The 24,834-nt window shown below is 44.1% G+C and overlaps 1 protein-coding gene across 1 annotated transcript in view; it reads right to left on the bottom strand.

The window, feature by feature from the left end:
• The window catches only part of Cdh17 (cadherin 17), a 49,344-nt gene extending 25,885 nt beyond the window's left edge, over positions 1-23,459 (bottom strand). The window contains exons 1-8 of the mRNA XM_051160367.1: positions 23,393-23,459; positions 19,090-19,188; positions 6,478-6,612; positions 5,433-5,571; positions 3,281-3,439; positions 2,993-3,192; positions 1,737-1,868; positions 1,269-1,419 (exon numbers count right to left, since the gene is read on the bottom strand). Of these exons, the coding sequence (XP_051016324.1) occupies positions 1,269-1,419; positions 1,737-1,868; positions 2,993-3,192; positions 3,281-3,439; positions 5,433-5,571; positions 6,478-6,612; positions 19,090-19,188; positions 23,393-23,440 (1,063 nt within the window). The 5' untranslated portion in view covers positions 23,441-23,459. The remainder of the gene's footprint in view (positions 1-1,268; positions 1,420-1,736; positions 1,869-2,992; positions 3,193-3,280; positions 3,440-5,432; positions 5,572-6,477; positions 6,613-19,089; positions 19,189-23,392) is intronic.
• Positions 23,460-24,834: the final 1,375 nt, after the last annotated feature.

Genomic DNA, 24,834 nt, shown 5'->3' with positions numbered 1-24,834 from the left:
GCTAAATCTGAGGGCAGTTTGTAATGGCAACACTAGATAACAAGTAGAGCGTATGTCCAGCCCCATATGAGGAGACTCGCAGTATCATCTAGAAAGTCTCTAAAGGGTTTTCCACCTCCATTCAGCACCTCAGGCTACCTCTACCTTCATGAAAGCATAAAGCCACAAGGGTTTGTTGGCTGTTGTGTAATTACTCTGTTACACAATCGTCACATGACATCATTCCTTATCTTTACTGAAATCTTTCACGCTATGATTTTAACCCTTCCTATCAAAGCAAAAGTTGTGGTAAACGAAACAAAGCCCGCCTCAGCAGGACGCACAGACAGCAAGTCACCTCTGTATGGCCCTCAACACCAGGAGGGAAGGGATGATCACAAGCGAGGAAAAGCCACCAAGCCACCAGGAAAGCAGCTGCTGTGTCACAGCTGTGTGGCAGCCAGAGTGGAGAGATTAAAGGAAACCGACAAGAATGTCCATCCCCAGGCAGGCAGGCCCCCACCCACAACGAGTGCAAAGCCGCTAACCTCACAAGCTTAAAAAGCATACAGCTCAACCCTGAAAGAAACGCCAGCCTACTCAATGGGCTCAAGCCCAAGAAGGCAACAGACAAGTGTCTCAAATCTAAGGAAGAGACCGCAAACCCTCAGAAACGGCTAGCATTCTCACAGTGTTGTCCTATACAAACTTAAAGCTAGTGGGGGAATACAAATTTCTCAAATGTAGACAGATCAAAGGGACACGCATGTCTGAGACTTAATTTCACTTGGCAGCTTCCTCAGTTTTCACTGGCTTCCTAGAAAGGGAAATGCGGGGTGAAGTTGGACTTGGTATTGTCTACTTGTTGTGGGGCGTCTGGCTGTGGTTGCAAATGATCAAGTTCTTTAGCAAGTCGGATGAGGTTTTCTCTCTTGAGTTGTTTAGAAGTCAAAGAAGATAACTGAAGGGGAAAATCCTACAAAGGGGACCTCCCCCCCGGGACATGTACACAGGGTGCTGTTGTGCAGGGATGCCACTATTGGTGATACTGAGGGTAAGTCCTGTGAAAACAGTGGCAGTGATGGCACCAACTTAGGAGGACCAGGGATACTGGTCATTTCAGAGCGTTGCACCTGTATAATTCTCACGATACCTTCCTTCTCTGTGCTGTACTAGATGCGAAGAGTGCGCTACAGAATCGGCTTGCCTGATGCTCCAGAGGCGAGGAAGGGCTCACAGGAGGAATAAGGAGGATGGGCACACGGCATCAGGCAGCTCTCATTTCTTACCCAGTTTCTCGTTCTCCTGGACTTCAAATATAGTCATTGTGGACAGACATGTCGGCGGGTTGTCATTAATGTCAGTAACTTTCACATGAACGTCCAGTGGGTATGAAAGCAGCTTCCCAGTCTCATCCTTGGCAGTTGCAAAGAAAACATACTGCAATATCGAGGTCACAGTTAAGACTCCTTCACTGTCCACTTTAGCAGGTACAGAAAAATAACTGTTTCATTTACCATCTTGCACCTTACTGTCAACATACTTAGAGCTGAGAAATGGGGGGCGGGGTGAAATTGGTTGGGTTTATAGGGAAGTTATCTAATTCTCTGAGAATGCATAAACTTCTAGGACCTGGAATATGGTTGTTGGGTTTTATTTTGTTTTGTCTTGTTTTAGTGTTCAATTAATTTTGTCCTCAACCGTAAGTTGACACAGGATTTGTCCTTGTCACCCATGAAACTTCCCATTTTACTCACCGCGTCCTTTTCCTCTCGGTCCAAAGGCTGAGTCACATAAATATTTCCTTCTTGGTCAATTGAGAATGGGAACTGTGGCAGCTTCTCCTTGTCAACCAAGGAATACAGGGCCCCGGGGTCGTTCCACTGCACCTGCGTGCCCAAGTGAAGGGCGAGGAAAGGAGTGTGGACAGACAGCCTGAAACGGTAGTACGCGGCTTCTTGGCTCTCACTTCAGAATGTCGCGCAACTCTCCCTGCATATGAGTAGTCTCTTAGGACATCTGAGTTACTTTTTCTTCATTTTCAACCTCAACTAATTTCAAAAGCAAGCAACTCCCCTGTAGCAGTTCTTGCAAACACACAGAGTCGTGAGTTGTTTTCTTAAAGAACTCTGACTGGTATGACATCAGCTTATGCACAGCAAGGTGTGCATCGTGGCGTAGCTGGTATCCTCTGGGACTAACTAAACCATGATGTTCTATATGATGAGCTGCTAAGATCCGCAATGAAGATGAGTTAAGAGCAACAGAAGATGCCTTAGCACGGTGGGTCTCGACCTTCCAAACGCTGTGACCCTTTAATGCAGTTCTTCGTGCTACTTTGTTGCTGATTTTGCTACTGTTACAAATCATAATTTAAATATCTGATATGCAACACCTGTGAAAGGGTCAACACCTCCCCCCACCCCCACCCCACCCCCCCCCCCAGCCCCAAAGGGGTCGCGACCCACAGGTTGAGAACGTCTGCCTTAGGCTCTTCTTCATTCATTTCATTGAGACATGTGATGAGGTACACCCTCTCAAATATTTAACTCTGGAAGATTTCAGAGATAAAAAAATAACTGCCAACCCCTAGAGTTCTTTTACAAACAATAAAAAATACTCTATAGTAAGACCTGATACATAGACAGAGCCCGGCGTCTCTGACATTGTTACTAACAACATGTATTGAGGGCTTACCATATGCCACACAACTGACTGTAAAGCAGCTATAGTTCACACTCTGCTGGATGAGAACAAAACACCCGTCTAAAGTGAGTGTGAATGAAGTCTCTCCAACAGTGTATGCGCATGCGGTGCGTGTGCGTGCAAGCATGCGTGTGTGCGCGCGTAAGTTTTCTGCCAATGATGATAAGCCCTGGAGATGTAGGGCCTTGACTGATTAATTTTCTTTGTAATTACATGATGCATAATATATCTTGTAAGACAACCAGTGGCAGGCCTCCACACTGCAAGGCTGGTTCTTAGTTAGCCGCCGATGTCACCTGGACATTACCTGGGTGATTTTGATGGGGTGAGGGTCGGTCGAGTTCTCTGCAATCTCCACAGGTTCTGGCGCTTTCCAGATGTTCTCTCTCACAATGATATCCACAGATGTGGTATCAATGAAGGAATTCTCACTCTGGCCCCCCATGTCCTTCACTGAGACCACCAGGTTGTAAAAAGGATTCTTAACTGGGTCCAATTCCAAGGCTCCTAAATAAGGAGAAGGAGGAGAAAGGAAGTGACTCCAAGGGTGGCAGCCCTTCCTCTGACAGAGTCACAAGGGTTTGCCTTGACTTACCTTCCCGGGTCAGTGATATTGCCCCTGTTTTGTTATTGATCTGAAAGTACATAACATTGTTGATACTGGGAAGCTGGATAGCAATTTGATAAAAAAGCTGGCCGTTGGGAGTAGCGGGATCATCCAGGTCTGTAGCATTGACGTACATGAAAGGCTTTCCTGGTAACAAAGCATACACAGAAGAGGTGAACTGAAACATAAACCATCTGTATCTGCATCCTGCCTCCTGAGATGCAGAGAAAACGGAGAGAGTGCCTAACAGTGGGGAAATGGGAGATCAAATCTTTATTTTGCTCCCTCTCCCTACAATAGGGTTTCTTCAAAGTATGTCCTGGAGCCTATGGGAGTTCTCGAGCATATTTTAAGTTTATGGTGTTAGAAATCACATGTAGAAAAGATCCATTTAAGAATAAGATAATTCAATGGGTTTTAATGTGAATTAGTACAGAATATAGCATTAATGAATCTGCAAGAAACACCTACTTTTCAAGTTCTGGTATTATATCAAAGGATGTCTACAATGCCCAAAAATACTATTATATTATTCCTCTTTTTCTAAGCTACACATCTGTGTGAGGCTAATTTTGGTCATGCACTACTTCAACAAAAATAGCATGTGGTAACAACACAAATGCAGAAAATACCATTATCCCACCTGCTTTTAATTCATCCGGACATTAAAAAAAAAACTTGCAAAGATTCAAACAACATCATTTTTTTCTTATTAAAGTATTAAAGTGTCTTAAAAAATATACTTTTTATTAAATGTTCTGTGTTCTTTTAAACTATTTAATAAACAAGTGTTTTAATTTCTAACACAGTAAGTGCTGGTACATTAGCCAATGCTGTACTGACTCAGTTCTGGAGAGCACAATTTTGAATTTTCAAAAAATTTTTAAGTCAATTATTTTTTAGATTTTTTTAAATAAACTTGATTATAAAAAATGCAAAAAAAAAAAAAAAAAACACCACTATACACTAAAAGTAACCAGACCCAAACTCTATAAACTCATTTTTTTAATAGCACTGACAATTTAGTAGGGTATTTATACCCTAAAACCTTGCAAACAGTACAAATCACTCTCCTTCTCACTCAGCCTGGGAGAAACAGATGTTAAACACTGACCAGGAAACCACTAGAAACAACTCACAGATTTAAATTCTTGTGTAAGTTACCCTTAACTTGTAAAATAGCACAGGAGTCCTGGGCACCCAGCTTTTGAAAAATTACTTCTTTGGAAGATTTGATTCATGGAGAGAAAAGATGTTACTGTCTAGAAGATTCTGACATAGCAAAGTCAGCATAAGGGAGTCTTTGGTGTTCCACCCCAGGGACAAGGGACAGGGACAGTGTGGCTGCCTTATGGGCACTGAAGACTGAGAGAGAAAAAGGTTGAGTAACATAAGAGGTTACTGATATGAGTTGATGGAAACACCCAGGGTCTGGACATGGAGGGTAGGCCAGTGCAGCATGGAGGAGTGGGCCACAGCTGGGAAACAGCCATGAGAGAAAGGACCCACAGTGACTGCAAGCATCCTGCAAGGATATGGGAGAGCAAGCTCGCCTTCCCAGAATGTCTTGGGTGGCCTAGAGCTCCATGGCACTTGAAAGTTTCACTAAAGAAGCATAGTTTTGACTTTCACAGTACATTTGGCAAGATAAAGACTCTTTGAAATATTTACTTTGTTTTTAACTATGGGGTGGGATGTACACACAAATGTGGGTGCCCAAGAGGCCAGAAGAAGGCATTGCCTCCCCAGGAGCTAGAATTACGGGCGATTCATGGGGCACCCAGCATGAGTGCTTAGGACGGAACTCAGGTCCACCGAAGAGCAGAAAGAGGTCCAGCTGAGCCATCTCTCCAGCCTCCTAGAGACCTTTTATTGTCATATTTTAGAAAGGGGAGTTTTTCAGGCATCTCGTAGATAGAGGTCAGGCATACTTCCAAACACCCCACGGTACCCAAGACTAAGCAGGACCAAGTCGGGAGCAATAGGTACAATAAATCAACACTCAGATAGCTGTGAAATTTATGTAAGAAAGTAAATTCTTGAGGAGCTATAGTGACAACGGTCAGCCACGCAATTCCGCTCTTCCACCATTTGCTATTTCATCATCCCACGGACAGAGTCAGGCTCCTGCCTATTTTACCTGGGCGAGAGTTCTGCCTCACTGAGCCTTCATATTTTGTCTGGAGAAACATCGGCCGGTTGTCATTGATGTCCTTGACCTCTATGGTGATGGGAACTGGGCCCTCCACTATAGTTCCATGAGAATCCAGGGCCGCAAGCTGTTGTTGAGGAAAAGAAAACCAGTGGTGACCCTGGACTTCAGTTTACATGCCCAAAAGTCACCTATAGGAACTTAAAACTCCAAAGACCAGTGGCCTGATGACTGCAGAACATAAAGAACCCACAAAAGTCCAAATTGTGTGCTGCTAAGATGGGGGTCTAATCAGTTAAGGCAGCCTGGTGATGGCAGCAGCTTTCTAGCTATCCGTTCAGGGTTCTAGACTCAGGGCACACCCTACTATGGCGGATGTATGCTATGACTCCTCAGAGCTGACACAGTGGTCCATCTACAGAGCCCATGGCAGAAGGCGGCAGACAAGATGCTGCCTGGTTGCTCTTTTTCAGTTAGGTCTCTGCCATTCTGGCTGTTCAGACACCCACTAGGAAGCTATGTGGGGAAGAAAAGGAAGAGCACTTCCAGTAGGCCTCGGACCATCAGTTCCTTCTGCATTCTGGGGCCCCAGTGGCTCTCTCTGCCCAGCACTGATGCTGCCTTCACTGTGGCTGTGGAGCCCACACAATAGCCACAGGCCAAGCACCAGTGCACATCAGGGCACACTGTTGGGTTTCAGCCCCAGTACCTGAATGGCCATCTGTGGCCTTTGATAATGTCAAGTAGATTACTCTGGTCAAAAAGCCTCTGTAGTTGGTTTCAAAATGGTGGGGAGAAGGAGAGATAAAGGAAGGGAAGGAGGGAGAGGAGAGAGAGAGGGAGGGAGGGAGGGATGGAGAGAGGGAGGGAGGGAGGGAGGGAGGCAGGGAGGGAGGGAACGTGATATGAGGATTGCAGTTTTGCCACTAACGTCTGGAGAGCTGAACAAGAAGCAAGGGGCAAAGGTAGTCGGGGACTCCTGGAACAAGGGTGCCCCGGAGGCTGGGGTTCCATCCTGCTGGTTTCGGCTCACCTGGAGATGGTGAACTGCTCTTGTCTCTCGGTCCAGGGCTTGTGTGTGATACAGTAATCCATCTTTTTCTATTGTAAATATACCATCCGTCTCCCCCGATAGTTCAAAAGCCACAGCTGGAGGGTTGGCCTTAAACTGAGAAAAAGCAAAATACAGACTAGGCTCTGAGGAAATGCAGTGTTGTAGACTCTATAGACGGTCCCCAGTTTCAGTTATTTATTTGTACAGACAGAATGAAACACCCTGAGCAAGGACAATACAGGAGGTAAACTTTAAACCCCTACCCAGATCTAGCCAATGGTCAGAATATTCTCCACAGTTGAGTGGAGAATGTGATACGACTTTCTCACGTACTCTGGTGCCTCACATTTGACCATGTCCCCTGGAGGGGGAGACCTGGTGGCACTCAGAGGAAGGACAGCAAGTAGCCAAGAAGAGACTTGATACCCTATGAGAATATACAGGGGGAGGTAATCCCCCTCAGGAACAGTCATAGGGGAGGGGAATAATGGGAAAATGGGGGTGGGGGGGGGAGGAATGGGAGGATACAAGGGATGGGATAAACATTGAGATGTAACAAGAATAAATTAATAAAAAAAAAAAAAAGAAACACCCTGAGCCCCTTCTGGTGGCCTACGCTAGAATCTTGTTTGTGCATTCTTTATGATGCACTCAGAGCATGTTGCTCGCAATTAACAAAGCAGCATCCTATTCAATATGCTGAGAGGAGGCTGAGGGACTTTAAACTGTAGCTGGGGCTAAAGGTAATCTTCACTGAATATCTGAGAGCACTGATGTTACTAGCATCTAAGAAACATTAAACATTTTAGCTTTACTGCTAGAACAAAAAGATGTCATTCAGTACTTTCAAACTTGTGACAAGGATGAAGACACAAGTTCAAGTTAAGGAAAACAGTCTACAAATGCCTTCAGCATCACATGTTGCTGAAAGATAACCTCACCGTGGCTATTTACAATGTGGGAGAATGAAGCAACCACTATTTATGAGATAGTTGTAGCTCCTTTTAAGACAATAGCAAAAACATAGGAATTTCGCATGAAAATAAGACTCTATAAAAGTTGTTCAACGTCATTAATAATTTCAAGTACATCCCATAAATATTAGGCTGCAAAGAAACACATATGTTGTTGATGAAATTTAATTTATATGACCAATCTGGAAATGACTCGAGGCAGGAAGAATATAGTCTTTGATAGTAAACAATAGTATACAAAATTTGTCTTGGAATCTTTAAACATGAATTACATGCTTAGAGTGTAAGGGAACTACTTATTATACTAGCAAAACTGAAAACTCAGATATCTGTGAATTTGTGATTTCTTAAAGCATACAGCGTGATAAATATTAATCATTAAAACTTTAATTATAAAGGACAAAAGGCACAATGCTGTATAAAGTGACAAAACTACACAAAAGTAAAGCCAGACTGTGGTTGTCCCAGAACCAAATGTGTGCACTTCGGCAACGGTGCACAAATGAGGGAAGAATAGCATGGATAAACAGGGCCTTACAAATTTGTTTGTTGATGTCACATGGTAGTTAATAAACAGAAGGGTAACTGTTAGTATTTTAAGATGAGTCTGATGTCAATGGGAGAGATGGAGTGAGACTGCTGTTCCTCCATCAAAGCAATTAAACTGTTGGTGGAAAATTGCAAACACCAACTTATCAACTATGTCAGAGCATCAGGGATTGGCTCAAACCCTGCTGGATGTCACTAAGCACCAAGATATGCTGTTTTAACTTGGCTAATCCCACTGACCTTCCTAAAATCAGAGTAGGCTTGGAAATTAGCAGCCTCACCAGGGCAGTGTGACAGAGGGAAGAGGGGACAGGAGCTCCCAAAGCCACTGCCTGAGAACCATCACTCTCTAGCCCGCTGGTGCCGTCATTCAATCTGAGTCAGTGCTGTCACTATTAACATCCTCGCACATTTTACTGAAAGGAATCATCAGCAATTGGTGGGCAAAGTGCATTTGCCATTTCCTCATTCTGGATGCTACAGCAGGAGGATTGCTGCAAGTCTGAGGCCAGCTTAGGGATACGTAGTGAGTGCCAGGCCAGCCAAGCCCCGCCCCCGTCATGAATACATAAACACCCTACAAATGTTCAGGGAGCATCACTGAAGAGAGGCCAGAAAAAAATGTAAGTGCCGAGTGATGAAAGGGAAATGCCGGCTTCTGGACATGACATGGTTTCTGTGCACATGAACTAAGTTAAAATTCCGCCATGGGTTGGGAAAGGACTACTAATGCCACCCCTAGCTTAGGAAATACTGACCATTGTGGGGACAGTCACTATTCTTAGGAGAGGGGCGGTCACTAGCAGGTTGTCTATGTCCCAATGCATGACCTCATACTACACACACATGCATGGTTCTTTTAGGATTCCGTGGATTAAAAATAATAGTCATAAAAATAAACATTTAAAAAGAAGACATGAAATTGTTTGGGAGATGTGTTGGGAAGGGCCTGGGACAGGGGGATTTGAAATGGGGAGCAAAGGGTGGATATCTATAAGATACATTGTCTACAAGATACATTGTGCACGTAGACCTTTCCAAGAATAAATACAAATAACTTTAAATAATCTTAAAAACTGTAAACAGTGGCTATGGTTGAAGCTGAGGCAGGAACAACAGCTGAAGCAAAGGAGAAACTGATCAAACATGTAAAGGAAAATCTGGGGTGTAAACTGTCCACAGGGGACTTTGCAAACTTCATGTGTTACTTCTTGGAGGCCTCATCCATTAGCAGAGCTGCCAGGGTGGCCAAGAAGGCCTGAGAAGGCCCAGGCTCTTCACCTCTGCCTGATGTTGAGGCTCTGAATAAGTGGGACATGAAGGGAAAGGCAAAGATGTGAACGGCCCGCCACGCTGCTGACAGTGTGCTCCAGTATGCTCGAAGTGCCTGCTGTCAAAGGCTGAGATGTATTTGGTTCAATACACCTATGATAATCTCCGTCCAATCATTAACTGAGCACCTAGCTGAGCAGGAATTTCCGTGGCTGAATATAGCAATGAGTACTGCCTTTTCAGACTTAGCTCATAAACATCGCCTAAGCAAGTAGTAGCAGTAAAATGCTCCCGGGAAGGAAAAGATAAGGTGTCTAAATTACCACATTACATTATTTAAAATGTCTATGCCTCAACAGATGACTGTGTGACATACAGCTAAATAAGTAAATAGCTAATGTATGTTATAGATACAAAGCCTGTCCCTGAGGAAGCCCTGATGTTGAACTTACTAAAGAGCCTAAATGACCTGCTTTGAATAGATCCAGAGCTAAAGGAAGCCATCTCTAGAAGACTGGGGAAAACATCAAAGCAAGTCTTACCCAATAGAGAATACAGACATAGAAATTTTGTTTAAAGAAAAAAAAAAATAGGAACTCACTAGGCACTGTGGTGCCCGCCTGCAAACTCAGCACTCGAGGAGACAGAGGCAGGCAGATCTCTGTGAGTTTGAGGCCAGCCAGGTCTACATAGTGAGTCCAGGACAGCCAGGCCTACACAGAGAAACCCTGTCTTGAAAAAATAAAATAAAAGGAATTCTGGAGTTGGAAGCATATTAGAAGAAATAAAAATTTGAAAGAATATTTGAAAGAAAAAAAATTTGAAAGAAACCTGAAAGAATATTTGAGCTAGTAGAAAAATCAGAGAATTTGAAAGTGAAGTATCTACATTAAGATACAAAAAGAAACAACAATATCAGCAAAACTGAACGCCTCCAAAGGCCAGCAGGGCACCACCGAGCGAAAGCACACATGTGCCTCAGGAGTCTCAAGGCGGGGAGGAAGAGTAAAAGGAGACAATGGATTATCTGAAAACAGGATACCTAAAACCTCCCAATGTGGAGAAAATACTCATAGACACATCCAAGAAGACCAGTGAACTCTGGAAGGATGAACCCACAGCCACACAATCCTAGATGCGCCACAATCAAATATTTGAAAGACCAAGGATCTTGAAGACAGCAGGAAGGACTCTAGTAAATCTAAGACTCATGGCACACAGGACCCTCTCAATAAAATGAAGGACTTTCTCAGGAAGGCCCATGGCAGTGAAATAAAACATCCCCAGCGCTAGGACTGATGAGTAAGGCTTCTAGTCCAATGAAACAATTCCTCAACGTGAGTTAAGTTATGCAACCAGACAAAATAGGACTTATGGCAAACTTATTATAGATTTTTTTTAAATATAAGAGCTAGGCAAGGTGGTTCATACCTATAATCTCAGCACTTGTGAAGCTAAGGGAAAAAGATTGCCATTAACTTGCTAGCCTGGGCTACAATAATGAGTTGAGAATAGCCTGAGTCAGTATACTCAAGTAATCAATTTTATTCCTTCTCAAGTCTCTGATGGGGTTGAAGACCAGATAGTTTAGTTTTACACTTAAGCTTGGTTGTTTAGGGGTTAAGATGTTTTTAGGACTAGATAGATGTTTTAAGTTGATAATGACAGGATATGATAGATATTGATTTACATTCAGAATTTTAGACTGACTAAGATAGGAAGGATGTTTTCTTCAAGGACACCAAATACAATTAGCCAAAACACTATGAATGTAACATTTAAATAATTCCTGATTGTGTCATGGGTTCTTCTTGCTGTAGGTAGTTTATTGTATATATGTGTAATAATATAAATCTGTGTGTAAAAATATTTAATTAAAAAAAGAATAGCATGAGCTACAGAATGAGATCTGTTCAAAAGGAAAGACAAGATACAGGGTTAATATACCAGGAAGCTATAGCTATCATAAACATTTATGTGCCTGATGACAGTCCCTAAAATGTATCCAGGACTGAAAGAGCAGACAGAAATATTATGGATAATGAAATCATCATCACTGACAATTTCAAGAGTTCACATTCAATAATGTATAGAACAAGTCGAAGACCAACAAGGAAATAAAGCCTTGAATAACACCACAGACAAACATAAAGCTAACAACAGCAACAGACTACTCCATCCAACAAAAGCAAACTATACCAAATATTCTCCAGGATAGAGCCTATGCCAGGTGATAAAATCATTAAGAAAAAGTTAAAAGATACAAGTCATACAAAAATACTTTCACTTATACAATGGGGTGAAATTAGAAATTAATAATACCAAACTAGGGCATCTACAAATATGTGAAGTAACAACATGCTCTCATAACCAATGAGTTAAAGATTAAATCTAAGTGGAAATGGGCCTACCCTGCATGTCCATGTACTTGCCATTTGAAATAGAACAATATAAACACGGATGCACAAGTATCTCTTGTAGGACACAGAGTCCTTTGGAAGCATCTCCAGAAACACCTAGATATGACATGGTAATTCTATTTGATAAAGACTAGTGTTCGCCACTCCCACACCTAAGGCTCAGGAAACATTGGGAAGAGGAGGCGAAAAGATTATAAGACTCAGAGGATCAGGGAGCTTACTGTCCAATTGTGTCTTCTAGCAGTGTCAACATACTGAATGGATTATATTTTGGAATATATACGTACACATATACATATATACATGGATAACAGTTCATGAAAACAGTCATGAACCCGCAGGAGAATGGAGAAGGGTGTGTGAGGGGATTTAGAGGGAAGAAAGGGAAGAGGGAAATGATGTGGTTATGTTAATCTCAGAAAAAGTTAGAGAATTCATACAAATGGTTGAGTGACCCAAAAAGACGGTCAATGGGAATCTGTCTCTGTGGAACTGTGAGACTGAGGCGTTAATTGGCTTTGGAGTCAATTAGGATTATTTAAGAGGTGCCTGTTAAATGATTTCCTACTTTGAATTATTTAAACATAAATTTAAGTATATACTGCAGTTACTATTACCGAGAGGGAGTTATCAGACTGAACTCAGGGGAGATAAGTGATATGTGCTATGGACTCATATTTTACATTGTACTCTTTTTACATTAGAATAAACGTTACTTAACTATGGGGAGAGGGAAGAATAGCGTTTGCAAGATATTGTGCTGGAGTGACTGGCTATCCAAATGCTGAGCAAGAAAGTTGGGCTTCAACCTCACGCCCTACACTAAAACAGGCTCAGTCAACCTCACACCCTACACCGAAACAGGCTCAGTCAACCTCAAGCCCTACACCAAAACAGGCTCAGTCAACCTCAAGCCCTACACCAAAACAGGCTCAGTCAACCTCACGCCCTACACCGAAACAGGTTCAGTCAACCTCAAGCCCTACACCGAAACAGGCTCAGTCAACCTCACACCCTACACCGAAACAGGCTCAGTCAACCTCACACCCTACACCGAAACAGGCTCAGTCAACCTCACACCCTACACCGAAACAGGCTTAATGTGCACCAGAACCTTGAATGTGGGACGTAAAACTAGTGCTCAGAAATCACACAGAACCTCCTTGCCCCGAGGGAGGTGGTGCTTGCTGAGACAGGACAGCAAAAGTACAAACAGGAGAAAAAATAAATTAGACCACATCAAAGCCAGAGACTTACAGAGCACATCCCCAAAAAATGAAATCAGAAGCTACAGCAGAAATATATGGAAGTAAGACACTGCCATCTAATAAAAGAAGCACGGTATTTGAATAGGCATTTCACCAAAGAAAGCAAAAAGCCACAAAGACACATTCAGTCCGCACTAGTCTTAATTTCTGTTGCTGTGATAAAGCATCCTGACCAAAAGCAACTTGGGAGGAAAGGGTTCATTTCCCTTATACTTCCTATCACGGTTCATCATCAAAGGAAATCAGGAAGGAACTCCAGGCAGAAGCCTAGAAAGAGGAACTGATGTGGCTGCCATGGATGGATGCTGCTACTTCCTGGTTTGTTCCCCAGGGTGTGCTCAGCCTGCTTTCTCATGGCCAGGAGAGGCCCTGACCACAGTGATCTGGGCCCTTGCACATCAGTCATTAATCAAGAAAATGCCCTCACGCACATCCTTCCCAGGTGGCCCTAGCTTGTGCCAAATTGACATTAAAAAAAAAAAAAACTAACAAAAACCAACAGTGGGGAAAGCAAGCCTTAACTACAAAGAAATAAGACATCAAAAACCCTTGGAAAGCTATAATTTAAGAAAAGATAATAGCAATGTGGCAGATGCAGACAGACAATGCTAAGAGAAATGTAAAACAACTCACTTGCATGAGAAAAAATTCATAGTTCATCAAAAAGTTAGACATAAAATGATAAACCTATAGGTTGCCTGATGAGCAATAGGTGGTCAACACAAAACTAACTCAGTGTCACCTTTGCAGAGTCCATGCTTCAAAAAATCACGTCAAAACTGTTCCTTTTTACACTTTAATTTAATTTGTATTTTATTTATATATATATACTTTTCTTCTTTTGCAGATATATCATGGCTTGCAGTTTAGTGTTTTAATGGGATTCCTGAGTGTGCAAATGAGTGGTTTCTGTTTCTTAAGCCTTCTTTTGGGATCTTTTCCTTCTGTTTATTTTGTCCAGTTCTGATGTGTTCGTTTTTGTTTTATCATATTTTATTTGATTATTATCTGTTTGTTTTCTAACGAGAAAGAGAAATGGTGTGGCTGTGGAGGGAGGGAGGGGAGGTGGGAAGGAGCTTGGAGGAGTATAGGGAGGGGGAGCTCTAATCAGGATATGCTATGGAAGAAGAATCTATTTTTAATAAAAGAAAAAATGATGACTCTGCAATTTGATGTTCCTCCAAAAGGACAGAAAACTTGTTCTCACAAAAAGCTGCACATGAATGATTGGCCATGGCAGCTTGTCCTTTACAGTAGTGAGTAAAAAGACCCAAATGTTCATCGGCTGACTATTGTTTTTAAATTATCTATATTATCTGTAGGCCCAGCTAGCAATCAACTAAGACACAGACACTTGTTATATTTTAAAATAGTCTTAGTTAACCTGGGGCAGGGCAGACATTAATCCTCTAAGCTACCTCCCATAGTGGGGCAGGTGTGGGATCCCTGTCTCAATCCCATGCCATCTGCTTCCAATAACTTCTATCAAGTTACCTCCCATCTGTAATCCCATATACTTGCTAATGTTCTTCACCTGGACTGGATTCTCCATCCATGCTGGCTTCTCCTCCATCTAACCCATGGAGGCCTTCCTCTCTTCCTTTCAGGTCTCCTTTCTCCTGATGGCGGTCTTTCTTCTTCCCAGAATTCCTCTCTCTCCTAGCCCCACCTAGCTCCTTTGCCCTGCCCAGGTGGGATGGCTTTTTATTAAGGAAAAGGTAAGTCACAGGACAGTAAGCAATAATTAGCATCAAGATATATCAGACCATCCCCCAACAGCTGACACATGACTATTCAAGATGTGGCATAGCCATGCAATGCCCAGCTATTCAAAAACAGTGAAGTTCAGATGCATGCTACAACTTGAAAAAGCACTGGAAACATTACGGTATGTAAGAGAAGCCATGCCCAGAGGACCACATGTAGTGTCGTTTCATTTACATGAGATGCCCCAAATGGGCAAATACATAGAGACCAAAGCTGATTCGTGATTTCAAGAGCTGAGGCAGGGGAGGGCTGAAGGAGTACTGCTCATGGGCACAAGGTTTTTCCTGGTGCTGGGGACATATTCTGTAATTAGATAGCATGATAGGAGCATAGCTTTGTGACACATTGGAAACCACTGAATCATACATTTTGTTTTTCATTTTATTTATTGTGCATGCATGTGTGTGTGTGCATGCATGTGTATATGTGTGTGTGTGTGTTCATGTGTCTGTGTATGATGAGGTGGGGAAATGTGCACAACAGTATAATGTGTGGGTCAGAGAACAACTTTGTAGAATTGATTCCTTCCCCCCACCTTTTCATGGGTTCCAGGAATTAACTTGGGTACTCACGCCTGTCCCATGACATGTGCACACCCACACACAAATAAACACCAAAAACATTTTTAGGGAAACTAACTCTTGATGGAATCCCACAGGAACTGAATTTCACCATATGCATATGGAGAGGCATCAACATTCTTGCACTTACCCTATTGTTTCCCCCTGGACCCTCCCCCTCACCCCCCTTCAGCCTGCATCCATCAGGAACACCGGGTTAGCTTGTACAGTCACAAGTCTTCCTGGACGCCAGTGGAACCTAGTGGTGAGCATGGAGTGAAGGGCTCGTCTACTCTATGCTGAGCTCAGCAGCGTGCAGGCTTCTGATGTTCATCCGCTCCCACCCTCTGCTGCCTTACTGCTAAACAAGCCCTTCCGCTCTCTAAGCCCTGCTGATCCAGTGACTGTTTCCTTCCACACAAACCATCTCAGCTTCCAATACTCAGTTCAGAGATGCTGAAACTTGCCTGTTCAACCAGGACCATCATCCTTGAAAGTCAATTCCGCTCTTATTACAGCTTTTAGTGGCAAAAATGGTATCTGAGCAGATACATGTGGTAATCGACTCAGTGTGTGTGTGTGTGTGTGTGTGTGTGTGTGTGTGTGTGTGTCTATAAATTTGTACATGATAAATACATAAAAGTGTTATCTGTCAATTTCAAAACGATATAAAACTCATCACTCTTTCTTCCACTGCCCTTTGAGTACCAGCCTCTCACCCGACTCTTCCATGCACAGGTTTCCTTTTTTTAGTTCCTCTTCTAACCAGTAAGCTCACAGGGTGGGCGATTACTGATGCTCCCATCACCAAGCGTAGTGCTTTGTATACAGTAGACATTCTCTTTATGCTTAATGGAAAAAATGAACGTGATACCTAGTGTGTAAACCTCCTACCAGACTGTAAAGTATAATATGCGAAGGAAATGAAGAGCGAACGGTCGGGAGAGTCTAACACGTGCTCCCTGGTAGGGCAGAGACTGAGGAAGTCTGCGCTACAAACTCCTAGCCAGGGCCCGGCATTCTCCTTGGCCCTGTCCAGCTTGCAGCCAGAGGGTAGATCTTCCTGACCAGAAACTTCAGTCAAAGCCCATTTGTGATATTCAGTGTACTGGTGAATTGTCATGTGCCATTTAAGCTTCTTGAACAGGGACTCCGGGAGCAAGGAGAGTTCCCGACCCAGATTCCGACTTGTTTCTTTCAAGTGTCCTCTAAGACTTGTTCAGAAATGAGCTGGCCTCCCTGACTCTGCTGCAGAGAGGAGGAAGGAAGGAAAGATAGCACAAGAATAGAAACACTGTGTCCTTGAAAACAGTCAAGAACCATACTATTTCCACCCAAGGCCACTATTGTTTGTCCCACATTTGAAAGATGCCTCCAGTGGGAATAGAAGTCATAAGCCCATAGGGAGAGGAAGTGCTCTGCCCGGACCCTCTAGTGCATTTCCAAGGATACATTTCCCGCTGGTGCATAAAATGCCAGGTAAGCTATGTCCTCTCTCTGTATAGGCTCATACTTATGATGTCATCACTAGAGAGACAGAGGTATGAGGATCCTAGGGCCTTGCTGGCCTGGGGAAGTCTTGCCAAGTCATTGAGTTCTAGGTTCAGTGTGAGAATCTGTCTTGTAAAATAGAGTGGAGAGGGGGAAGGAAGCTGGCTCTGGGAGCCAAGGTGCTTCGCTTCACCTGCAGGCCAGTACTCAATCTGATGCTGTGTGACTACATTGTATATGCAGGGTATGTGCTCGTGTGTGTGTGTGTGTGTGTGTGTGTGTGTGTGTGTTTTAAGACTTCAATATCAGAGGTCTCTATTATTTTCCACATTAGTCCGTGTGTGTGTGTGTGTGTGTGTGTGTGTGCATGAATGTGTGAGTCCCTGCGCACACAGGAGAGAGCTAGAGCAGAACACTGGGTGTCTCCGCCTACTACTCTCTGCCTTATCACCTGGGGACACAGCCTCTCTCGGATGCGGAGCTTGCTATTTGGGGTAGACTGGCCTGCTGGTGAGATCTCAGGATCTGACTACCAGGGTTACAAGCACAAGCAGTTGTGCCCAGCACTCTATGCGGGTACTAGGGATTGAAACTCGGGTTTTGTTCTTGCACAAGTGCTCTTACCCACGGAGCCATCTTCCTTCGCCCTCTCCACTCTATTTTACAAGACAGAGTCTCACACTGAACCTACAGCTCAATGGCTTACGTGGCAAGCCTACCTGGGCCAGCAAGGCCCCAGGACCCTCTTACCTCCGTCTCTCTAGGGACAGCATTATAGGTATAAGCCTATGCAGATACTCTATATAGATCGAGGATACAGCTTGTCTGGCATTTTGTGTGTGTGGGGGGGGGGGTGCCGAGGGTCCAAACCCAGGTCTTCATGCTTGTGTGGCAAGCACTTGATGTTATGAACCGAGCCATCTCCTCAGCCGCTCCTGTTTTCATGGCTACTCAACCACGTTCTAAGATTATGGCTCGGATGCAAATCACTGGCCCCTCAAAAGGCTCATGTGTGAAGGCCTGGTCTCCAGCTGGTGCTGCCACTGAGGTGCCTGGATCGTAAGGGGTTGGGTTGTGAGCATCTTCAGCAGACTATTGCATTAATGGCTTCCTTTGCTCAGTGAGCTCTTAGGAGGTGGGGACTACCTAGAGCAGTGGGTCTCAGCCCTCCCAATGCTATGACCCTTTGACGCAATTCCCCATGTTGTGGCAACCCCTAATCATAAAATTATTTTTGTTGCTGCTCCATAAACTATAGTTTTGATGCTGTTATGAACCATAATGGAAATAGCTGTGTTTTCTGATGATCTTAGGTAACCCTTTTGTAAGGGTCCTTTGACCCCCAAAATGGTCCCGACCCAGACGTTAAGAACCCCTGATTTAGAGAAATGGGTCACTGGGGGATTGCCTCTAGAGTACCTAGCTTACCTCTGGACCCTTCTTGTTCTCTCTTCCTCCTGCTACCACAGGCCAAGCAGCTTTCTTCCATGAGCCAAAATTGTTCCTCCTCTAAGTCGCTCACCCTCCACCCTAGTAATTTGTTGTAGTTGTTACTTCAGTGTGAGATGCCACCCACAGTCTCGTGTTGCTGAACATTTGGGCCCCTGATGGTGGCCATCCTGGAAGCCTGTGGACCTTTCAGGAAGTGGAGCTCAGGAAGTACTTCACTGGGTCACTAGCGGGAGGCTTCCGGGTTTTATGCTGTGACCTCACTTCCCGTTTGCTCTCTGCATACAGAGTGTGTACGGACTTTGACCAGCTGGTCACACACGCTTCCTGCCATGTCTCCTGTACCATCTCTGGTGCTATGAGCCAAAAGAAGCCCTTCTTCCCTTACGTTGGTTGTGTCACAGCAGCAGAAGATGGAGCTAAACAGTGACGGAAAAGATGGCTAATATGCCCAGCCTTGGACAACTCACAGGCAAGGACATCAACTTGGGCTCAGAAGAGGCAAGAAATCAGGCTGTGGCGACACAGAGAAGCCCCAACTTCAAACGGCTCACTCACCAAGCTAAGTGAGCAGATGTCCTAACCGCCTGAAAGCCAGTGCCTAATGTCAGTGGCTTTTCCACTGGAGCAGAGGCAAAGTCTACAATGCCAACTGCCAGTGAGAGGGACAGAAGCCTCAGCCAGTTAGGGAGCCTGAGTGAGGATGCCGGATCCAACTCACATCCTACACCCACCCCCTCAGAGGCTCAGCTTCCCAAGTCACAGAATCTGCTGTTCAGAGAGATGTGTGCACAGAGGTCGGCTGTGAGCAGAAGTCACAATGACAAAGATCAGCCTTTACCTGGAATATGATTTGACTTGGCTCTTCGCCTTCAAAAATAGAGAATGTCATGGGCTTCAGGGGACCGCTGAACTTCCCTTCTTGGCCATGTCCACTTGTCTGTTAACAGAGAATGAGAAAATGCGCACTTACTATGAATGTATGAGTGTCGCATGCTGTCTTTATTTGACTTTCCAGAAACAACATATAGCTGAAAACAATGTAAACCTCATCAGAACGTAAAGTATTTACTAAGAGATTCTGCTGCCTCATCAAAGTATAGGTTTAGTTTGGTTGGTTGGTTGGTTGGTTGGTTGGTTTTTGTTTTGTTTTGTTTGTTTTTCTTATTTAGAATCTTAACTCCCATGTTACAATGGAGATTTCCAAGAATGAAGCCCAAAGTGAAACATGGGTGTGACGGGCAGGGACAGCAGATGCTTCGACCTAACTAAACAAAAGCTTGCAGCCTCCTGGGAGCCACTCTGCCTTCTAACTTATACGCGGTCACACCAGCTTCTTGGAACACCTACCAACACTTGCAATGTTCTATGGCATTTGTGACCCATCCTCAGCATTTTGGAGTCTATAGCAGCTTCAAAGGCAAATGAATTTATAAGAGGGGGAAAGGACATGTAGCTAGCTTAGCACAATGGCTACTTGGCACACGGTCACATGGTAAATTCTAGTTGAACTGGAACTGCAGCGCACCTCACCACTGAGCAGTGCTTTATAGTCATTTGAAAATAATAAAATTGCAGTGCTTACTTCAAGCTGTGGTCCAATATGGTTCTAAAGTCCAAAGTTTTAAGAAATCTAAGCAGCTCTACAGTCATTCAAATCCAGGCCAGGGTGATGAGGAACGTTTATAGTAGCTAAGCTGGTATTCATGGGAGCCTCTCCTAAGCATATTTAGTCCTGGAAATAACCCTACCTCTTGAGGAAGGATTGTACAGTTAGCCCTGTTGAGACTAAGGCATAGAAAAGTTATCTTCCCACAGAGTCACTAGAAGCAGGATTTGAACCTACAATTCTGGACCAGCCTTCTCAACCCATAGGCATTATTGTCCACCAGGGGGCACAAAGGTGATGGAAGGAAAGCTGGCTCCCTCCATACCAACCCCTGGGGAATATTCCATAGCCAATGGCTGCCATCGCCGCTGTCACTTGCTCCTGAAGGAAAAGGGGGCAGAGTAGAGCATCCACACCCAGGACCAGAATTCAGTGTCATATTCTGGACACTCTCCTCGCCCCCTTCCTAGGTGCTCTTCAGGGAGAACAAACAGTTCTTACCACCAAGGTGCTTCCTACTGGGAACAACCCAAACAGCCAGTACCCAACGGTCAGGGGACGGTCCTAAACTACATCTCAACCACTGGATCTTGAGTGACTCAACACTCCTTGTCTGGTAAAAGACAACAGCAAACAAAAACAGAGGGCCTTGAGGTTTGGTCTTCTCTCCCCTCAGTTGTGGCCGCTCCGCGGACCAGCTGCCTTAGCCATCACCAGCCTCTTTGCTGCCTCCCACTACAGAGGTAGGAAAGTCAAGTGATCTCTCCCAGGCTCCCTTGCAAACAGAATGCTATCTGAGTCCTGTACTTCTTGTCCATGCCATGAATTGGGAGGGGCGGGGATTAGGAGGCCAAGCTTTTGTTTCCTTAACGAGAAAGGACAGCTATGGCTGGCATTTCTACCCTTTCCTGCTGATCTCAGAAAGGCACTTGGCTTTGTATCTGGAACTGGAGCAGTCACCCTGAGCTGTGAGGAGACAACCCAGCTAAAAATGATAGTGGCCCAAAGAGAATAGCATTCCCACCTTTGATACATCATGGAATGGTTAACCCTGCCCTGCATTTGTCACCTGAACTTCCTGTTATCTGTGAGAAATGACCCTCCATTTATTTAAGTTGCTGTAACTCCCAATTTCCTGTTATTTGCAGCTAAAAGCATTTTTAACTTCCACAATAATTTTCCAGACTTCTAGTCGCCGCCTCTCTGAGCCTGGCTTCCTTTAGGAGCCTTTCCTTCCCTCTTCTCATGTCTTTTCCAGCTCCATTACTTATGGAGGTGAGGCAGAAGTGGACCCAGGCATCCCGGGTCACTCTGGTGGGTCTAAGACAAGAGCAGCAATTTCTGCAGCACTACCAGCAAGCTCCGAGGCTTGACTCTGAGACCACCCAGCAAGCCACCCACCCGCCTTGCAATTACCCACATCAATGGAAACTTCCTTAGCCCACAGACTTCACAAGCAAGGCTACGTCTTCCACATGCAGATGGAGTAGCACACTGCAGGGAGGGAGAGTCAGTTCCAGGGTTCAAAGTTGAACCCTTGTATCGGGACAACAGACCTTCCTTCCCTCCCATTAATATGATTATTGGGGCTATAAAGATTTCAAAATGAATATGTACAATATGAGTCACCAAACCACATGTCCAGAGTTGAGATGGGCGGCATGGTGGAGGTGGCAAAAAGACAGCTTTCATCAAGAGAAAGGCAAGTCACCTTCCCAGACAAGAAGATGAGCCCATAACGAAAGCCTGCGAAGATGACCTCATTCATTATGGAGGTCAGGGTCCATATGGATGTAGGTGCTGGACATTTAAAAATGCTCTCACACTAATGTCTCTTATCTACTAAGTGCTTGGGCTCTGCTGTTCCTTGATTCAAAAGCTCCTATGAGTCGAATGCTAAGATTAAACCCATCTCAAAGGTCAGAAAACTGAGGTTTAAAGCTTAAAGTGACTCAATCCATTTGAAAAGCTAGGCCAAGCAATGGTCGTCATACAGACCCAGGCTCTGAGGACTCACTTAGCAACTGAAGAGCAGTCCCCACCTTAACCTTGAAGGAGGTTCTGGAAAGCTTGGTCTATTCTATGGCGTGGGGGGAGGCATGTATAAAATATGCACATGGGTTAAAATGTACAGGTATATTATACATAATGTATGTTAATAGAAAACATTAACAAATTTTTAACTGTGCAGGCCTTAAGCAGCTTTTAAAAAGTTAAAAATTTGGTATATTGTTTTGTGGTAAAGGAAAAAAGGAAGCAAGATTCTAGGTACAGCTATCTGAAAACTTCCTTTTATGGGAAAAAAAAGAATATCCCTGAAATCTTGGTTCATAAGACAGTGACGCTTTGGACACCCTTCTGCACCTCAGGAACCTTGTGAGTCAAACAGGGAGGGTACCCCACAGTTTACCCAATAGCTGGGGCCCAGTTTGCACTCAGTGCCATGCTGAAAGGCTGTCAGATAACAGCCCCAGCAGAAGCTGTGGCTAAAGACAAACTTAGGTAGGAACCTCCAAGCCATTTATGAAAATAAAAATACAGAGCATAGAAGGATGAAGAGAGGAAAACAAATAGCTTCTCGATGTGATTTTTGTGGGTGGTTTTCATAGTTTTTTTTTTTTTTAAGTTGAGTAATAGAGAGTAGTGAATACATCACTGTAGTTCCTCTCTACAGCCAGAAGCAACAGGCAACCTGTGGGTTTAGTTTAGACTCCAGGATGCAGCTCAGTGGTAGAATGCTTGTCTGTAGTGGACATAAAAATGTTTTTGTTTTGATCCCAAGTGCGGGATATGAAACAGCCTTGTGTGAGGGGCACATGATAGTTGTCCACTAGAAAGGGAACTGCCTGGTGCTGGGGTATGGTCTTTGCCAGTTGAAAACATCCCATAGGGACTATGGAAGGGTATAATAGCCCAAAAAACAAAGATTGATCGCCTTTGCATAGCTTTGCATTGCTTGACTGCTCATTGCTCTCCCTTGGAGGCACTCCTAGAGAGGGACCCTCCAAGAAGTCTTCAAAGAGGCTGTATTTCGTCTCTGCTGCTGCTTTTCTGTTGAAATCCTGATAAAGAGTAGATTCGCTCCAATAAACTGAGTCTAAAAAGGTCTACTTCCACTGTCCCTACCAACCTTCTTTCTCTCCTACATAGAGTCGGTGGGTTGGGAGGGAGGTAGATGCATTAAGCCATCCCAAATAAAGTAGGTTTTAAAAAGGTTAAAGCCTACACTTGTCTATGTACAAGGTCCTGGGTTCAGGACTCAGTAGCATACAAATAAACAAACAAAGCTACAAATATAGAGCTAAGCCTTGCGATTACATGGCTTATCGGTGTCTAAGAGCTGAGGATAAAGTGTCCCCTCCAGCTGATGGCCAACCATGGGGCTTTCATTAGATACATCACATCTATTCTGCACAACTTAATTTTTGATAGGCTGGCTTAAAAAAACAAACAAACACGTGGTAATAACCATTCTTTTCACGGTATACAGAAGAAGGATGTCAGGAAATATCCTACAAACACCCTCTGTGCTTACCAAATAAAGTGTGAGAAGGCACAGGGAGTGAAGCCGCACAGAGGCCATCTTGCTCTTCTCACGTGGATGCCTGGGAATGAACCAGAGATAAAGAATGTTAGTTGCCAGCTGTTAAATCACATCTTTCCAACAGTCAGAATTATCCTGTCACAACCCTAGCAAAACAGGGTCCTTACTGGCCACCTCTCTCCCGTGTTGTGAATGGCCAAGCTTCCAGAAGCTTCTCCATCCCTATCTACTGCAAGGCTCCAGTCCATACCTCCACATGGGCTCTGGAATTTCATTTCTGTAATTGTCCCACCTGACTTGAGAGTCTGGAACCCCAAGCAGAGCGTATCTCTTTCTCTTTCACTCATTTTTGCTCTCCATTTGCTCTATGGGTTTTATTTGTTCCCATCGATGAGGAGCTGCATGTGGCAGATGCCAGGAGAGCAAGGCCAGAGAGTTTTCATGGTTTTGACTCAAAGCTGCAAATACATGAGATTCCTCAAGTGCAAGGAAGCCAAGAACATCAACGGCCATCCAAGACCTCACCAGCTGCCTCCTTGGTCTTCAGAGTATTAATTATCACAGCCTTTTGATTGCTCCAAAAGATCGCTCACTCTTTTCTCACCCCTCCTTAAGGCTTCACATTTCGCAGAAACATTCACTTTCATCCTGACATGTGTCATGACTAAGTCATTTCAGTATGCAAATAAAATTCCTGCTTGGCCTATAAAGTAGCATGGTGGCCTATTAGAACACCAGACTGCCAAAGTCAAAATAAATAAAAATTTAAAAGAACAAAGAAGGAATCAAAGCATGTATTCATGTCACTAAAATTCCAAATGTTTATTATTATATTTAGGGATTATGGATGATCTTGGCTTGGTTCATTCTTTCATTTGTTTAACATTTTCTACATTGAATATGCATTTTAATGACAATAGCAAAGAAAAACAATTAAAATGTTAATTGTTATAAAACTTTTAAATACCCCTAAGAAGAGGAGCATGCTATCCCACTTTGGCCTCATAAAAGCCCTAGGAGATCAAAACATGTGTCACCTTCAGACCTCCTGGTTGAAAAGCCCCTAAAATGACATCATGGAGTTGGGCACACAGTGGAACAGAGCCAGGCATCCCGGGCTGCAGCCCAGCCCCACTCCAACCATAAGCGAACAGTTTCGCTGCTCTGCACCCCAGTTTCCTCATGTGGAAAATACCTAGTGATTACATAACAATAAGGATGTGGTAAGGGGTCATATGGAATTGTCGCTGGGAGGTTACAGATGAGGAGACTGGAGTCAAGATGAGCAAATTCCCTAAAGCCCCTTGCCTAAGGAGTGGCATGGTCAGACATCTCACAAGGTAGGTGGACTCCAAACTCCAGAGCTTGCTTCAGTTCCTTCCTCGATGACCATGTGATGTGACAGTAGCAAGGACACAGACACAGTCACACCG

This window comes from Acomys russatus, chromosome 2 (assembly GCF_903995435.1).
Source record: "Acomys russatus chromosome 2, mAcoRus1.1, whole genome shotgun sequence".
NCBI classification, from domain to species: Eukaryota; Metazoa; Chordata; class Mammalia; order Rodentia; family Muridae; genus Acomys; species Acomys russatus.
This window is presented reverse-complemented; position numbering and strand designations above follow the sequence as displayed.